Genomic DNA, 17,715 nt, shown 5'->3' on the forward strand with positions numbered 1-17,715 from the left:
TGTAAAACGTAAGGCTTTGCGGATTTCACCTATTGCTGGTTATTTTTTAGAAAGTAACCCCCGTGAGAAACAAGGGATCACTGTATAAGCATGTAACTGTTGCCTATTTACGGCTCGCCGTGGCTCTTAAATGTACTCATTTTCTTTGCGGCTGCTGAAATAGGCAGCTCTCTGGCATTTTTGTTTCGTAAAAAGGATGGAGACCCTTGGCCTACGGTCAGTGATGAGGAGGTATGTTTAAAGTGTTTAAGTGTTTATTAGATGTTTTAGAGCCAGAGAAGAGCCGTGGACAGCTCCCACAGATCCCCCGGGAGCCGTGTTTGTAAAGACTTTTAAAGGGCCCGTCTCATACAAAATAACTCTTTTCACATTGTATCTTCTGCACATAAACAAACACAATTTGGGTTTTGGAACATCCATTACACAATAGTTCTGAAATCTTACTGATTTCTTGGAGTCAGTCACAGACCAGGAACTATGAAAGACCGACTATTGCTCCTCCCCCCGCCCGTCCTGAGAAAGCACAGGCTCCGCCCTCCAAACGTGACGTAGGCGACGAGTGAGCCGCCCTTCCTCCACCATCTCAGGGAGCGAGGGGGAGACAGACGTGACCCTGATAGCGGCAGGAATAAACTTTTATTCATCATGGAGATACAGCGCGTTCAGCCGCATGTGTTGGACCCGGAATCGGACGAGGACTTTAAGGAACATGAAGCTCAAGCACCGCATCCACATCAGCTGGACATTACTGATTGGTAAAGTATTAATAAACATTAGTAGATCAACTTATTATATCAGTGTAGAACAATGAGCTTATGTTGTCGCTTTTGTTTAGGTGTTCATGTGGGAATTGTCAGACGATGCAGGGTGGAGCGGTGGAGGGGAGTGGGTGCGAAGCGCTTTTTGCAACGTCAAACGCGTCATCGTTGTAGCAGCTTTAGTTCGTTGTCACGTGGGAGTGTTTCAGAAATATGCTGCAATTTGTTAAAAAACAGCCGACCCAATCTAAGGCTACGTTCAGACTGCAGGGCTTAACATTCAATTTGGATTTTTTTGTGAAATCCGATGTTTTTGCGAGGTCATTCACATTTCCAATTAAATGCGACTTGTATGTGACTCCAGTGTGAACATTAAACGGCCCAAAAGTGTCCCACAATGTGCACTGGAGACACGACGACGTCAACCGCAGTGAGCGTCTCTGTGTTTACAGAAGTTGTCCAAGTTGTCCACCTGGAGATTTTAAAGTTCTTCTCGTACCGGAGCCAGAACATGAACAACTTACTTGTTTTAAGGAGGAGATTGAGAAGGAGAAGGACGAGGTTTTTGGTCGTGGTGTTTTGTGGGACAGTTTGTTGAAAGGAACGTGTGGATGTGGAGACGGAGCCAAGAGTGGTGAGTGGAGATGTGCTTCACTTCAGTGACACAGAGTTCATTAACAATTTTCTCCTACTTCAGCGCAGAATAGTGACGTTTGTGTCTTGTTGATAACGTGTAGGTGGATGAATGCACTTTGACCATTCAGACTGAAGTCACATGTCAAAAGATCAGATATGTATCAGTTTTAGGAGCACATGTCCAAGTGTCCTGGGTCACATTTGAAAAAATCTGAGCTGTGTCGTTCACACTGTCATTAAAAGATCAGATACAGGGGCCCGGTCAAGCAGAATAAACATCAAGGCCAAAAATTCAAGTTAATTCATCTGATATAAAACTGTATTGAACAGATACATATGTACTCTAGTTTATGAAACTGTTGACCTTTTTTCTGTTCCATTTTTGGTTCTAAAGTTCCATACGTTTTAAACAGACCATGTATGAAACATGGAACAAAAATTATTTCCCAAATGTCAAAGACCTGCAAATCATGTAAATAAATGGATGTATTTCATCATATCTTGTGTTATTCCATCTTTGAACTGTTGATGAAGGTTCATGATTTAAAAAAAACAAAAAAGTATTTAAAATGATAAAAATGTTGCTTGGAAGGACTGACATATTTTAAAGAAATAATTTTCTTTCAAATGATGTAAAATCCTGCACCTTCTACTTGTTTGTACAATTTTCCCTCCGTTACTTTTCCCTCCGTTACCATGACCTTTCTTAATAAAAAATCTCATGAGTCAAAAAGTCAGAGGTTTTTCAACCTAATCTTGTACCATATGGTAGAAAACTATATGAAGCAAATATTCAAACCAGTTTGTTAAGGATATGTAAGTGAGAACCAAGAGTTATCACTGTTTGGATTTATTGACCAAAAAGTGCTGCATATTTCATTCCCTCCGTTACCGACATGAGTTTTTACATTTTTTGTCAACAACTTGAAAGAATCTCACAGGTTTAACTTGACCCTGTTGGAGTGTAACTCTTTCCTACATTCTGATACTTTACTTATTTCAATAGTTCCTCTAGTTTCTGAATAAGAAACATTTGAATGTAAAAAAATCTGCCCCTGTTTCCCTCCGTTAACACTTGACCGAACCCACAGGTCACATAGAGGCCAAAAAATCATGGGTCACTTCAGGCTGCAGTCTGAACATAGCCTAAAAACCACTTGGGTGACAAATCCAAGGCCCACACATCACTCTTAGAAGGTAGAAAGCTCTGAAAAGTTGATTTTGCATGAGACGGGCCCTTTAACCTCATCTCACTGTTACGAGCAGCTGCTGAACTGGGAGTATTTCAGAGTATTTTTTTTTTGTTTGCTTACTCGTGTCAGATGTGTTTATGTTCATGCAGTCTGTCCCATTAGGCCGTCCTCCTCGCTGTTTATCCCAGTGGAGCTCCGCGTTTCCTCCGGCGGCGGCTCATTTCATGCTCGATTGTCCTGACAGCGGCGGCCATCTTGAACAGCGGCCACTTGAAATGAATTAGTCGCGGCGTAATTGCGTGGCGGGTCTAAACGGGCTGGCGGCGCCGGTCACGACGAGCGCCTGAGCGTGTCCGACAGCACCAACGGCCAAAGAGACGTTTCCTATTAAATGCTCAAGTACGTTTGATTGGATTTTTTCGTTGAAGTGTTACCCGTGGTTTTCGTTTGAGGAGAGCAGCTTATAAAACGTAAACAAACTGTGTCTGATAAAACCGACTCCGACTGGTAAATATCTTCTTCGTTCAGTCGTTCATTCAGTCGTTTTTCAAAATAAAACCAGATTTTCTTCATTATTTGTCTCCAAAACCAAAAAAAAAAACAGATAATGATTTGGGGTTTTTTTTTCAGTTTTTGTGTTTAAATGAAAAATGGAAAAAATGGATAATGGACTGAACCAGGTCTAAACCAGGACTGAACCAGGACTAAACTAAGACTAAACTGGGACTGAACAAGGTCTGAACCAGGACTGAACCAGGACTGAACCAGGACTGAACCAGGACTGAAACCAGGACTGAAACAGGACTGAACCAGGACTGAACCAGGACTGAACCAGGACTGAAACAGGACTGAACCAGGACTAAAACAGGACCGAGTGTCGGGAAGGGCCCGGAGGTACCGTCGGGTGACCAGACCAGACCAGAGACCAGGACTCAGACTAAGACCAGACTCGTACCAGATTGGGACCAGACCAGGACCAGACCGGGACCAGACCAGGACCAGACCAGGACTGAGATTAGGCATCTTTAAACAGAAAGCTGCAAATGTATCAACAAAACCCGACTGATATTGACTGACCCCAGTTTGACAGAGTTTTTGTGTTGGTTTGTGTTTGATGGGGGCGAATTCACGCAGCCCATCTTGTGCAAAATGAACTTTTCAGAGTTTTCTACCTTCTAAGAGTGATGTGTGGGCCTTGTATTTGTCGCCCAAGTGGTTTTTAGATTGATTCTGTGTTTTTTTTAAAACAAATTGCAGCGTATTTCTGCCACCCTCCCAAGTGACAACAAACGAGTTTATAACGAAGTGTTTATTAAAACTTTACCAATCAGTAATGTTCAGTTGATGTGGACGCGGTGCTTGAGCTTCGTGCTCCTCAAAGTCCTCGTCCGATTCCGGGTCCAACACATGCGGCTGAACGCGCTGTATCTCCATGATGAATAAAAGTTTATTCCTGCCGCCATCAGGGTCACGTCTGTCTCCCCCTCCCTCCCTGAGATGGTGGAGGAAGGGCGGCTCACTCAGAGCCTACGTCACGTTTGGAGGGCGGAGCCTGTGCTTTCTCAGGACGGGCGGGGGGAGGAGCAATAGTCGGTCTTTCATAGTTCCTGGTCTGTGACTGTCTCCAAGAAATCAGTAAGATTTCAGAACTATTGTGTAATGGATGTTCCAAAACCCAAACTGTGTTTGTTTATGTGCAGAAGATACAATGTGAAAAGAGTTATTTTGTATGAGACGGGCAATTTAAGTCTCATAAGATTCATCTCGTGTTTGTGGTGTGCACTATTTGTCGCTCGTTTAAAAATCGTTTTAAGACCGAAAAATCCTGTAGTGTGTGGCAGATGTGTGTGTGTGTGTGTGTGTGTGTGTGTGTGTGTGTGTGTGTGTGTGCGTGTGTGTGTGTGTGTGTGTGTAGCTGCGCTCTGAGTAACTTGAAGAAGGTTTCTCTGGAGTTGGGGGGGAAGTCTCCTCTGATCATCTTCAGTGACTGTGACATGGACAAAGCCGTGAGGATGGTGAGTCTGGGATCCTCGTCCGTTTCTTTTAGTAAATCTCACTTTTGTAACTTTTCACAAAAACAGCTTCAGAATGTTTCCCGCCTCTGCTGTTTTTAGGATTATTTATTCAGATTTTTGTATTTAAAAAGTCACATTTTCCCATTAGTTAGTACTGATATAGTTGTATTATACACTAGACATGGTTCTGGTTTAGTCCTGGAATAGTCCTGGTTTAGATCCTGGTTTACTTTATGTTCTTCTGTGATTGGACAAGTCTTACCTGTGCCTGTGTGTGTTCAGTGTATGTTTTGTATGTTGGTATATTTTTTGTATGTTGATGTAATTCAGGGGTGTCCAAACTTTTTTCATCAAGGGCCACATAATCTAAACACAGATGAAGCAGAGGGCTGCAGACTGGAGCTCAGTACAGGGAATAATTGAAATATGTGCATGTTACACACGTTAGAATGAACCGTCAGACTTTATTCATGCTAAGATCCTTTAAACCACAAACTAAATATTCAATATTCGCTTGTACACACAAGTGTCTCCATGACCGAGCACCAAAGTCCATCTGTGACATGTTAGTGTCATATGAACATCTCACACTCTGAGGAGCTCAGGGACCAACTCCTGCTGGTGCCCAGAGTCACGACTAAACAAGGGGAGTCAGAGTTTCAGGTTCATGCAGCTAAAACCTGGAACAGTCTGAACATGTGAGACAGACTCTTCTGTGACGCTGTTTAAATCCAGACTCACTGTGCACATGACTGAAAGTTTTTTATTCCACACTCTTCCCTCTAATTTATCTCTCTTTTTTAATTTTAATTTTTATGATTATTTATGTTTTGATTTGTTTTTATTGTGATTTTAATGTATTTCTTATTCTGTAAAGCATTTTGAGTTACTTTGTGTACGAATTGTGCTGCACAAATACAATAAAAAAAAAAAAAACTTGCAGTAAAAAGTTCATTTTTAATTGATGCATTGTCATTTGGGCCAATTCTCCTGGAAGCCTGAGGGCCAAGAAAAATATGTCTGAGGGCCGCATTTGGCTCACGGGCCGTAGTTTGGACATGTTTGATGTAATGGATGTTCCAAAACCCAAATTGTTCTTGTGTGGTTGTTGCTGTACTTTTCTTTGTCCTGTTGATGATTTTACATCAACCTGCCGAGGAACTGAAGATGGAAATGAGCCACGTGGGCTATAATCTTTACGTATTTACATTTTTTAATGTTCATTTATATGTACTGTCCCTTTACAAATAAATAAAATAAGAAATATGTGCAGAAGAAAAGAAGTTAGAAAAGAAGTGAAAAGAGTTATTTTGCATGAGATTGGCTCTTTAATACAACCAGGATAATCAGATTCGTCTAGAAAAAAACAGGGTAATTTGTTCTTCACAGAGGTACTTATTATCTAAATAATTGCAGCTTTTATGATTTGATAATTGTGCAGCTCAAACAGCAAATCCAGATTGGACTGTGCGGCGTTGTGAAGCCCGGCTGGATCACACCAGACGAGGCGACGTTGTGAAGCTTCAGTCACTAAGGCTGAACCGCAATCAACATCAATTCACAACTTTTATGTTTGCAATTAGCGATTCACAAAGGCGGCGTAGTTCTGTAGCGAGTCTAACGTCCTCAGCGGGAAACGGAACACTGTGTGACTGGAGCTCACTGCGCCATAAACACCAAACATGAAACCTGAAACAAATCTGATTCTCCACGTCGCATTTAGCGCCTAATGACCCTGAGCACAACCGACTGACTTTTGGGTTTGACGCCAAAACTCGAGCTGTCATCTGGAGTTTTTTATGCCTGAATCGTCGCTCAAACAAATGTAATGTGTCGAAATGAAATGTCAGATCAGTGCTGCCAGGTCCACACCTTTTCCGCGGAAAATATGCAGCTTTAAACCAGAGCTCAGTAAAGGAACCAAAATATTTGATTTGAGAAACACTAACGTGACTGTGTTTTTCAGACTATAAGTCACTCCGGAGTGTAAGTCGCACCAGCCAAAAAGTGCATAATGAAGAAGAAAAAAACATATAGAAGTCGCACTTTTCGGGGGAAATTTATTTTTTAAAATCAGAGTCCAGGAACCGACATTTCTTGTTGAAAGTCAAGTTCTAGTAAAAACAATAGAAAAGAGAACAACAGACTGTTAACGTCACATATGAACAGTTCTTCAGATAATTATTATTATTATTATTATTAGCCTGATTCATCTTTGTTTCACTTTGTAGAAACCGTGTGACCTCGCAGTGTTAGGATTCGTTCACTCGACAGTAGGCGGGTACTTTTTTTATTTAACCAACCGTTGCTGTTTGGTCGTGACGTTTGTAATGCGTCTCTAACGGGTCTAACTGGTGTATTAAGCTTTTCCAAAATCCCGTAGGAAGAAGGACAATAACGTCTTTCCCCTTGATAAAATTCACCAAACATTCTCTTTGTTCCGGCTTTAAATCCTCGGGGATCTGGGGGATCGTTGTCAACGCTAAATAAATGGCTCTTCGCCGATTGGCTGGTGCCCGAACTCACACTTCCAGGGTTCTTGAATCTGTGTGTCGTTCGTTCGTTCGTTTTTCAATATGAAACCAAAAATAAGAAAACGAAAAAACAACAGTTTTCTTCATTATTTGTCTCCAAAACCAAAATGAAAAAAAACAGATAATGATTTGTTTTTTCAGTTTTCGATTTTATGTTTAAATGAAAAATGGGGAAAAAAACAGATAACGACTGTTTCCCGTTTACGTGACTCCTGTGACTGTGATGTCGGACTTTTGCACCACATACGGACTGAACCAGGACTGATCCAGGTCCGGGACCAGAGCGGACTCCGAGCTTTGACTCCAAGTCTCCATGGGGTCCGAGCCTCAGCTTCGAGCTCCAGCCCTGCAGTGGGCTCTGAGCCTCCGGTCTGGTCCTGGTCTGTCCTGGTCTGGTCCTGGTCTGGGTCTGGTCCTGGTCTGGTCTGGTCTGGTCCTGGTCTGGGTCTGGTCCTGGTCTGGGTCTGGTCCTGGTCTGGGTCTGGTCCTGGACCTGGTTCAGTCTGTATGCGGTGCAAAATCCGGCATCGCAGTCATGGGAGTCACGTAAATGGGAAACGGTCGTTATCCGTTTTTTCCATTCTTCATTTAAACATAAAATCGAAAGCTGAAAAAAACAAATCATTTAATTCGCAAGTCGCATTTAATTGGAAATGTGAACGACCTCGCAAAAACATCAGATTTCACAAAAAATTGAACTGAGCGTTAAGCCCTGCAGTCTGAACGTAGACTAATTCCATTTTTTTCATATCACATGGGACTGAAAAACTGAGCAAATTTCCGCAAACTCTGCTAACCTGAAGGAGATAAATGTGTTTTTGTTTAGTTTTTGTTTGTAAATGACGGGTGGAGAATGAGCTCCTTCCTTTCCCGTCACTGAAATACACAAATCTGTTTGGACGATCACGTTTGCACACGATGAGCTCTGCCCACCTCTGCTCTGACCTGGAGCCGAGCCATTTCCCATGAAAACTACATTTATTTATAGCATTTTCTTAAAACAAATCCTTAATTGCTGCAACAATTCATCATGTCCAAAACAATCAGCACCCTGGGGAGCGGCTCTCTGTGGGAGAGACGAGGGCCTCGTGTCACCGGACGAGAACCGTTCTCTCAAACACACTGGGTCTATAAACGTGAAACACAACTGGGGAAAGTACGAAAGATTTCAGAAATATTCATGTGCGTATTTGTCTGTAGTTGAGCGTAAATTAAATATTCGTAAACTCTTGATTGAGTCCAGTCCTAAATAAAATGTGTTGTGTGTGTTTTATCCATCAGAACACGAATTGGAAAGTTGCGACGTCAAAGAAAATTACATTCTTATGAACACGAACTCACAGACGCAACTCGACTCAAAAATACAACATCACTTCACAGACACAAGAAACATCGATCGAGACGCTGCGTACGGACAGAACCAGAACTAAACCAGGACTAAAACAGGACTAAACCAGGACTGAACCAGGACTAAAACCAGGAACCAGGACTGAACCAGGACTAAAACAGGACTAAAACAGGACTGAAACCAGGAAACCAGGACTAAACCAGGACTAAACCAGGACTGAACCAGGACTAAACCAGGACTAAAACAGGAAACCAGGACTGAACCAGGACTGAAAACCAGGACTGAACCAGGACTAAACCAGGACTAAACCAGGACTAAAACAGGACTAAACCAGGACTGAGGACTAAACCAGGAAACCAGGACTAAAACAGGACTGAAACAGGACTAAACCAGGACTAAACCAGGACTAAAACAGGACTAAACCAGGACTGAACCAGGACTAAACCAGGACTAAAACAGGACTAAACCAGGAGGACTAAACCAGGACTGAACCAGGACTGAACCAGGACTAAAACCAGGACTAAACCAGGACTAAACCAGGACTAAAACAGGACTAAACCAGGACTGAACAAGGATTAAACCAGGACTCTAAACCAGGACTGAACCAGGAGGACTAAACAGGACTAAACCAGGACTAAACTAACCAGGACTAAACCAGGAACCAGGACTAAAACAGGACTACTAAACCAGGACTAAACCAGGACTGAACCAGGACTAATCCAGGACTAAACCAGGACTAAAACAGTGTAAATAAGGAGGGCTCGTACAGGGCTCAGGAGAGATCACTAAATTACTCAAACATGCATGGATGACAAATAAAACCACTTTTTGTTTGGAGAATAAGACGGAAAACAGATCCAAGTTGATTTTTCATAATACAAGCCCCAAAAAAACTTTCCAAAAAAAAAAACCCAATTCCCCAGTGATTTTGAAGGAGTCTCTGTGGTCTCACCCCAGAATCGTCGGTTCTGCGTCCTCATGGTGATGTTGATGCCGTCGTTCATGGCTCCGCCCTCGGCCAGATTCTCCTCCAGGGCCATGGCGTACAGCAGGAAGCCGTCGTAGAAGCTGCCCGCGATGTAATCCATCTGCCGGGACGGAGAGCAAAAGGTGAGACCGCGGAATCAAATACTTTTACTCGAGTACAAATCAAAAGGAGTCTGTAAATCATTTCTGTAAAAAGGATGAGGTTAAACATTTCTTTTTGGGTTTGTTCTACATTCATCTGAAAAAGTGCGTTGTTTTTTTTTAATTTGTTTCAATGAGTGTGTATACATGCACATCAATAACCCGGTTATTAGCCATATCCCGGTTCTGTCAGTATTCGTGTTACTGTGTTTACATGCAGCACTGAGAAACCGGGACACTCATATGTGTACATGATCAAATGGAGTATCCCGGTTTCTTGACATAATCTTACAAATGCGCAGGCGCAAAAAATTAACTTAAATCGATTTCATAAACCAGGAAAAATACAAACCGTGAGCTCCTTTAGCATAAGAAGCTAAGGAGCTACGAGATCTCCCACAATCCACTGTGCAGATTCTTCATTAAAATCTTCTGCATAAATAAACTCAACTTTACAACATATAAACCATAAACACTATAGACACATCAGCCCGTTTGATCAGATCATTCAGCTGTGATCACATTTGTTTACGTTTTACAGAAACGAAACTTAAGACCGTTTGGCTAATTAGCATAAACTGTTAGCGGCGATAAAAACAACTCGCTCCTTGTGCCGCTGATGTGATCAGTTTCTTTTGGACTAAATGACACGACTCTGTGGATTATGTGTGTTATTTCTGTGACAGAAGAGGTGCTGATGATGGTAAGTGTGTTCTCGTGCATATAGAGTATAGGAGATAGTTCATGTTTTAGCTTTTCAGCGTCACACGAGTGCAGGTCGTACGAGTGCAGGTCGTACGTGTGCAGGTTTAGCGCAGCTCTTTATTTTACAGTCATTTCACTCGTTTGGTCACTTTATTTATGTTGGTCAATTTATTTATGTCACTACTGTTGTGGTGAAAGGCTGGAAAGTGTCTTTTGGACGCATGCGACTCAACTTTATGTTGCAGTAACCGGGTTACTGCGTTTACATGCACCATCAAGAAACCGGGATACTCAAAAAACCCGATCATAACCGGGTTATTGATGTGCATGTATACGCACTCATTCACACACAATAAATCTACATATTTACACAACAATTATCGAAATATTGTGATATCGTATCGTCAAAGTTCTCACAATAATATCGAGGATCATCACAATATATCGAATAACAAGTCTCTTTGTTTAAATTAAGAGATTCTTACGTCCGGCGCTGCATTATTTTTGCTTTAAGGTCATTTGTAAACTCGGATTTCTGTGTTTTGGCAAAACAAATGACATTTTATGCTCCACTTTTCTGTTGACAGGGATCAGAGTAGTGACAGTCCTGTTTTAGTCCTGGTTTAGAGCTGGTTTAGACCTGGTTTAGACCTGGTTTAGTCTTGGTTTAATCCTGGTTTAATCCTGGTTTAGTCCTGATTTAGACCTGGTTTAGACCTGGTTTAGACCTGGTTTAATCCTGGTTTAGTCCTGGTTTAGACCTGGTTTAGACCTGGTTTAGACCTGGTTTAGTCCTGGTTTAATCCTGGTTTAGTTTCTGGTTTAGACCTGGTTTAGTCCTGGTTTAGACCTGGTTTAACCTGGTCCTGGTTTAGTTTAGACCTGGTTTTAGTCCTGGGTTTAGACCCACCTGGTTTAGACCTAGTTTAGACCTGGTTTAGTCCTGGTTTAGACCTGGTTTAGACCTGGTTTAGACCTAGTTAGTTTAGAGTTTAGACCTGGTTTAGACCTGGTTTAGACCTGGTTTAGTTTCCTGGTTTAGACCTAGTTTAGACCTGGTTTAAGTCCTGGTTTAGACCTGGTTTAGTCCTGATTTAGACCCCAGTTTAGACCGAGTTTAGACCTGGTTTAGTCCTGGTTTAGACCCAGTTTAGACCTAGTTTAGACCTGGTTTAGTCCTGGTTTAGACCTGGTTTAGTCCTGGTTTAGACCTGATTTAGACCTTGTTTAGTCCTTAAATAGTTGTGGTTTAGACTTGAAATAGACTTAGTTTTTAGTTAGTTAGTTTAGTCCTGGTGTAGACCTGAAATTGGCCTGGTTTAGTCCTTGAATAGTCCTGGTTTAGTCCTGATGTAGTCCTGGTTTAATCTTAGTTTAGTCCTGGTTTAGACCTGGTTTGGTCTTGGTTTAGACCTGATATAGACCTGGTTTTGTCCTGGTTAAGCCCTAGTTTAGACCTTGAATAGTGCTGGTTTAGTCCTGGTTTGGTCCTGGTTTAGTCTTAGATTAGTCCTGGTTTAGTTCAGGTTGGTCCAAACTAACGACACTGGGACATTTCTTGTATAAATTGGGACAAATCAGTGTTTTTTGTATAAAACCTTTGGGACACAGGCTCAGATCTGGGCCTCAGACGTCCGGTCACCTTAAGCTCGCGGTCTTTTATTTCAGCCTCACTTTTACCTTTCTCAGAACATTGAGATAAAAGTCGTACTGAGAAAAACGTTTCTTCTAAACCTTGTGCAACGGCGCTGGCTGCGAGCTCGCGCTGATAAAGACGCGAGCTTAATGTGGAAAATCTAATGGATTTTAATAAACAAAGAGCCCGGCGAGTCCCTCTCCAGAACCACACATTCAGCCCATTGTTGGTGTAAAACGCGAAGTCGGATCAGAGGCGCAGCTCGTAAATACTCACGGCGCGTTCGTCATGATTACGCACACGCTCTCGTTTATTCACTTATAAAAGAAAAGCTCGTAATGCTGCGTTTACGGCTCGAACAAGTCCAGGCTCCCCAACGGACGGAAAGAGTCTGTGGACAAATACTCAACAAGAAAAGGATTTTATTTATATTTATATTTATATTTATGTGAGAGGGTCCGGACTGTTGACCCGGGACAGGCCCAGTTTTGAGTCTCTGTCCCTCGTCGCTGTAGATTTATACAAAAAACACTGATTTGTCCAAATTTTATACAAGAAATGTCCCAGTATCTCTATTTTGGACCAATCTGATCTAAACCAGGACTATTTCAGGTCTAAACCAGGTCTAAACCAGGTCTAAACTAAGGCTAAACCAGGACTAAACCAGCAGTAAACCAGGTCTATTTCAGGTCTAAACCAAGACCAAACCAGGTCTAAACCAGGACTAAACTAAGATTAAACCAGGACTACATCAGGACTAAACCAGGACTATTCAAGGACTAAACCAGGCTAATTTGAGGTTTACACCAGGACTAAACTAACTAACTAAAAACTAAGTCTATTTCAAGTCTAATCCACAACTATTCCAGGTCTAAACCAGGTCTAAACTAGGACTAAACCAGGTCTAAACCAGGTTTAAACTAGGTCTAAACCAGGACTAAACTAGCACAAAACCAGGTCTAAACTAAGGCTAAACTAAGACTGAAGCAGGTCTATTTTAGGTTTAAACCAGGACTAAACTAGGGCTAAAATAGAACTATATCAGGACTAAACCACATCTTAACTACTGATAAACCAGGACTAAACCAGGACCACACCAGGACTAAGCCAGGTCTAAACCAGGACTAATCCAGGAATCAAATAAGGCTAAAATAGAACCATATCAGGTCTAATCTAGGGCTAAACCAGGTCTAAACTAGGACTAAACCAGGACTATTTCAGGTCTAAAACAGGACTAAACTAGGGCTAAAATAGAACTATGTCAGGACTAAACCAGGACCACATCAGGAATAAACCAGGTCTATTTCAGGACTAAACCAGGATTATTCAAGGTCTAAACCTGGACTAAATCAGGTCTATTTCAGGTCTTAACTAGGGCTAAACCAGGTCTTCACCATGACTACGTAGACCAGGACTAAACTGGGACTAAACCAGGTCTAAATGAGGTCTAACCTACAGCTAAAACAGGACTAAAACAGGACTAATCAAGGTCTAAACCAGGACTAAACCAGGTCTAAACTAAGGCTAAACTAGGACTAAAGCAGGTCTATTTTAAGTCTAAACCAGGTCTAAACTAGAGTTAAAATAGAACTATATCAGGACTAAACCACGTCTTAACTAGTGATAAACCAGGACTAAACCAGGACCACACCAGAAATAAACCAGGTCTATTTCAGGACTATTCCAGGATTATTCAAGGTCTAAACCTAAGGACTAAACCAGGTCTATTCAGGTCTATTTCAGGACTATTCCAGGATTATTCAAGGTCTAAACCAAGACTAAACCAGGTCTATTTCAGGACTATTCCAGGATTATTCAAGGTCTAAACCAAGACTAAACCAGGTCTATTTCAGGACTATTCCAGGATTATTCAAGGTCTAAACCAAGACTAAATCAGGTCTATTTCAGGGCTAAACCAGGACTAAACTAGGTCTAAACTATGGCTAAACCAGGACTAAATCAGGACTAAACCAGGTCTATTTCAGGTCTAAAGCAGAGGAACATAAATTGCATTTGTTTAGACAAAATAGTGAAGACTGAGCTTGTTTATTTTGTCTCTTGGATTATGATCAACCCACACGTGAGTCTAGAATGGACAAGGCTACAAGGTTTTTTTCCACAATTTGATTTATACCGACCATCCAAACCTGAGTTTTACTTTTGAAAATCTGGTCCCTGGTCATTTATATTAAACCTAATCTTGGTTATCAAACTTTCACTTCTCTAAATATTCAAACTATTTTCCTCAAGTACAAATACAGATTTTTTTCTAAACACTTGATTTAAATTCCCAGAGGAGAAAAGGAGCGAGAGTAAAAAAAAAGAAACATTTGTGGAGCCTTGACTGAGCCTTGACAACATTATTATTATTATTATTATTATTATTATTATTATTATTATTATTATTATTATATAAGTTGAAGGCAGAGCTTAAAAAGATCTGGACTTGTTATGAAGGATAAATTCATAGAAAAAGTTTTTTACACGAGAGTTTTGTACACAGACAGATTTTTCCTGGAATGTTTGACTAAATACGAGGCTCATGTTGGGCGTTAATAACTCTTTTTATCTGATGAATTTTGTTTCTTTTACCGCGTCCGATTTTCCTTCCGAATTGCTTTTCTGAGGAAGTTCCTTTGTGACACGTGTGACACGCCCCTTTTCCTGAAACGGCGCGACTCTGACCTCGGTGATTTAAAAAGTCGACAGAGCAAAGATTCCAAATCACTGTGACGTGTAAATATGAAGAGTTTTCTGCAGTTATTGTGTTTGTACACTTTTTGTCTGTATTACTGCAGTACTTTACACTGCAGTACTTTACTTTACTGTGTCTGTATTACTGCAGTACTTTACTGTGTTTACAGTACTTTACGTCTGTATTACTGCAGTACTTTACTGTGTCTGTATTACTGCAGTACTTTACTGTGTCTGTACTGCAGTATTTACTGTATTACTGTACTTTACTGTGTTACTGCAGTACTTTACTGTATTACTGCAGTACTTTACGTCTGTATTACTGCAGTGTCTGTATTACTGCAGTACTTTACTGTCTGTCTGTATTACTGCAGTACTTTACTGTCTGTCTGTATTACTGCAGTACTTTACTGTGTCTCTGCAGTATTACTGCAGTACTTTACTGTGTCTGTATCACTGCAGTACTTTACTGTCTGTCTGTATTACTGCAGTACTTACTGTGTCTGTATTACTGCAGTACTTTACTGCGTCTGTATTACTGCAGTACTTTACTGCTGTCTGTATCACTGCAGTACTTTACTGTGTCTGTATTACTGCAGTACTTTACAGTTGTCTGTATCACTGCAGTACTTTACTGCGTACTGTATTACTGCAGTACTTTACTGTGTCTGTATTACTGCAGTACTTTACTGCTGTCTGTATTACTGCAGTACTTTACTGCAGTACTGTCTGTATTACTGCAGTACTTTACTGCTGTCTGTATTACTGCAGTACTTTACTGCAGTACGTCTGTATTACTGCAGTACTTTACTGCTGCAGTTACTGTATTACTGCAGTACTTTACTGCGTCTGCAGTATTACTGCAGTACTTTACTGCGTCTGTATTACTGCAGTACTTTACTGCTGTCTGTATACTGTGTATTACTGCAGTACTTTACTCTGCGTCTGTATTACTGCAGTACTTTACTGCGTCTGTATCACTGCAGTACTTTACTGCGTCTGTATTACTGCAGTACTTTACTGCGTCTGTATTACTGCAGTACTTTACTGTGTCTGTATTACTGCAGTACTTTACTGCGTCTGTATTACTGCAGTACTTTACTGCGTCTGTATTACTGCAGTACTTTACTGTGTCTGTATTACGTTTCCTAAATGGTCGTGAACCAGTCTTTAGGAAACACTGATTTAAAGTGGAACAAAACGCCTAAACTCCTCCCACAACCACAAACAGAGCTGCTAATCTGGGCAGGACCTGGAGGAACTTCAAGTCGTCTAGGAGGCCAAGAAACCCAAAGTATCAAATGCAGATGTTTAAAAAGGTTTTGGTTCATATTTCTGGAATTACTGACCTTTTACTTATGGAACAAAAACACACACAAAGTTCAGTTATGGATTCTTCTGGATATTTCATTAAAAACAGATGATGTAATGAGTGGAGGAGTGAACATCGTTGGAGATACTGACCAGTGAAGGCTGCAGGTGGATGCCAAACTCCCGGTGAGCTCGAGCGTGGAGCTCTCTCTGGAAGGCCTGGTACTCGGGGTTGTCCGGGGGCCGATACGTGATCACAAACACCGACTGAGGAGCACAAAGACAAACAGTTAGAAGAGCCTGAGGAGACACCAGGAACGACACAAACAACACACAGAAGAAGAAGACGTCCAGATGTTCTGAGGGATCATCACGTCCTCCCTGAGTGACCTGAGTCTCCACAGGGGGTAATATACTCAGTGTTGGGAGTAACAGATTACATGTACCAGAGTTAAGTAATCAGAGTACAAATGATGAGTAACTGTATTCAGTTACAGTTACTGTTTCAGTGAGTGGGTAATTGGATTACAGTTACTTTGTTGAAATAAATGGATTACACACAGAGGGATTTTCCTATTTTCACTTTTTTATTTTATTATTTTTTTTTTTTTGGTAATTCCACTCATTGCCGGACACTAAACCAGGACTAAACCAAGTCCAAACCAGGTCTAAACCAGGTCTAAACCAGGTCTAAACCAGGTCTAAACCAGGTCTAAACCAGGTCTAAAACCAGCAGGTCTAAACCAGGTCTAAACCAGGTCTAAAACCCTAAACCAGGTAAACCGTCTAAACCAGGTCTAAACCAGGTCTAAAACCAAGTCTAAACCAGGTCTAAACCAGGTCCAAACCAGGTCTAAACCAGGTCTAAACCAGGTCTAAAACCAGGACTAAAATCAGGTCTAAACCAGGTCTAATCCAGGTCTAAAACCAGGTCTAAACCAGGTCTAAACTATGTCTCAAACAGGATTTAACAGGACTAAACCAGGTCTAAAATCAGGACTGAACCAGGACTAAACCAAGACTAAACCAGGACTGAACCAGAACTAATCTTGGACTTGAGAGAGGGAGAACCCAAGCCCACGGAGCAGGTGTCCACATCTGTCACCCAATGGTCTACGTGGGCGAACCTCCGGGCTCGTCCCAACACTTAGTCCTGGTTCAGTCCTGGTTCAGTCCTGGTTCAGTCCTGGTTTAGTCCTGTTTTAGTCCTGACCGTTATTCAACATTAATGTTCAATGATGTTTTTTTGTTTTTCTTGAAGGAGCAGCTCTGCATCTATGTATAAAGACAGTAAAGGCTTTCTGTTCTGTTCTGTTCTGTTCTGTTCTAGTCTGTGTTCAAATCCGTCTTTATTTTGTGATTTATAAATAATGTCTATTGACTTGGGTCGCGAAGGTTTGTCACTTTTAAAATATGGGTCCACGGAACAAAAGTTTGGGAAACACTGCTTTAAAGTGTTGAAATACCTGTAAGCAGTGATACTGATAAAGATTTGTGCTGATTTTTGGTGGACAGTTCATCCATTTTACTGCTGCAGACTGTGTACACAAGTAAAAGTGCAGTTATGGGTCATATATAATGTTCACAAGTGTTTACAATTTGTTAGTGCTGCCAAAAATGTACTTAAGTAAAAAGTAAACATGAAACAAATGTCAGTAGTTAATTTTTAACACAGTTGAAGAATCGTCAGCGTTTAATATTAAACCTGATCAATCAAACTGTCAGGGCTGGTATCATTAACAAGTTGCAGATACGAT

General features: G+C 41.2%; 1 protein-coding gene across 1 annotated transcript in view; it reads right to left on the reverse strand.

The window, feature by feature from the left end:
- The window catches only part of npr2 (natriuretic peptide receptor 2), a 204,274-nt gene that overhangs the window by 137,329 nt on the left and 49,230 nt on the right, over positions 1 to 17,715 (reverse strand). Inside the window, 2 exon segments of the mRNA XM_055160010.1 lie at positions 9,437 to 9,572; positions 16,112 to 16,225. Coding sequence (XP_055015985.1) covers positions 9,437 to 9,572; positions 16,112 to 16,225 — 250 coding nt within the window.

This window comes from Boleophthalmus pectinirostris, unplaced genomic scaffold (assembly GCF_026225935.1).
Source record: "Boleophthalmus pectinirostris isolate CB_2022bp ecotype Guang Dong unplaced genomic scaffold, ASM2622593v1 HiC_scaffold_2826, whole genome shotgun sequence".
NCBI classification, from domain to species: Eukaryota; Metazoa; Chordata; class Actinopteri; order Gobiiformes; family Gobiidae; genus Boleophthalmus; species Boleophthalmus pectinirostris.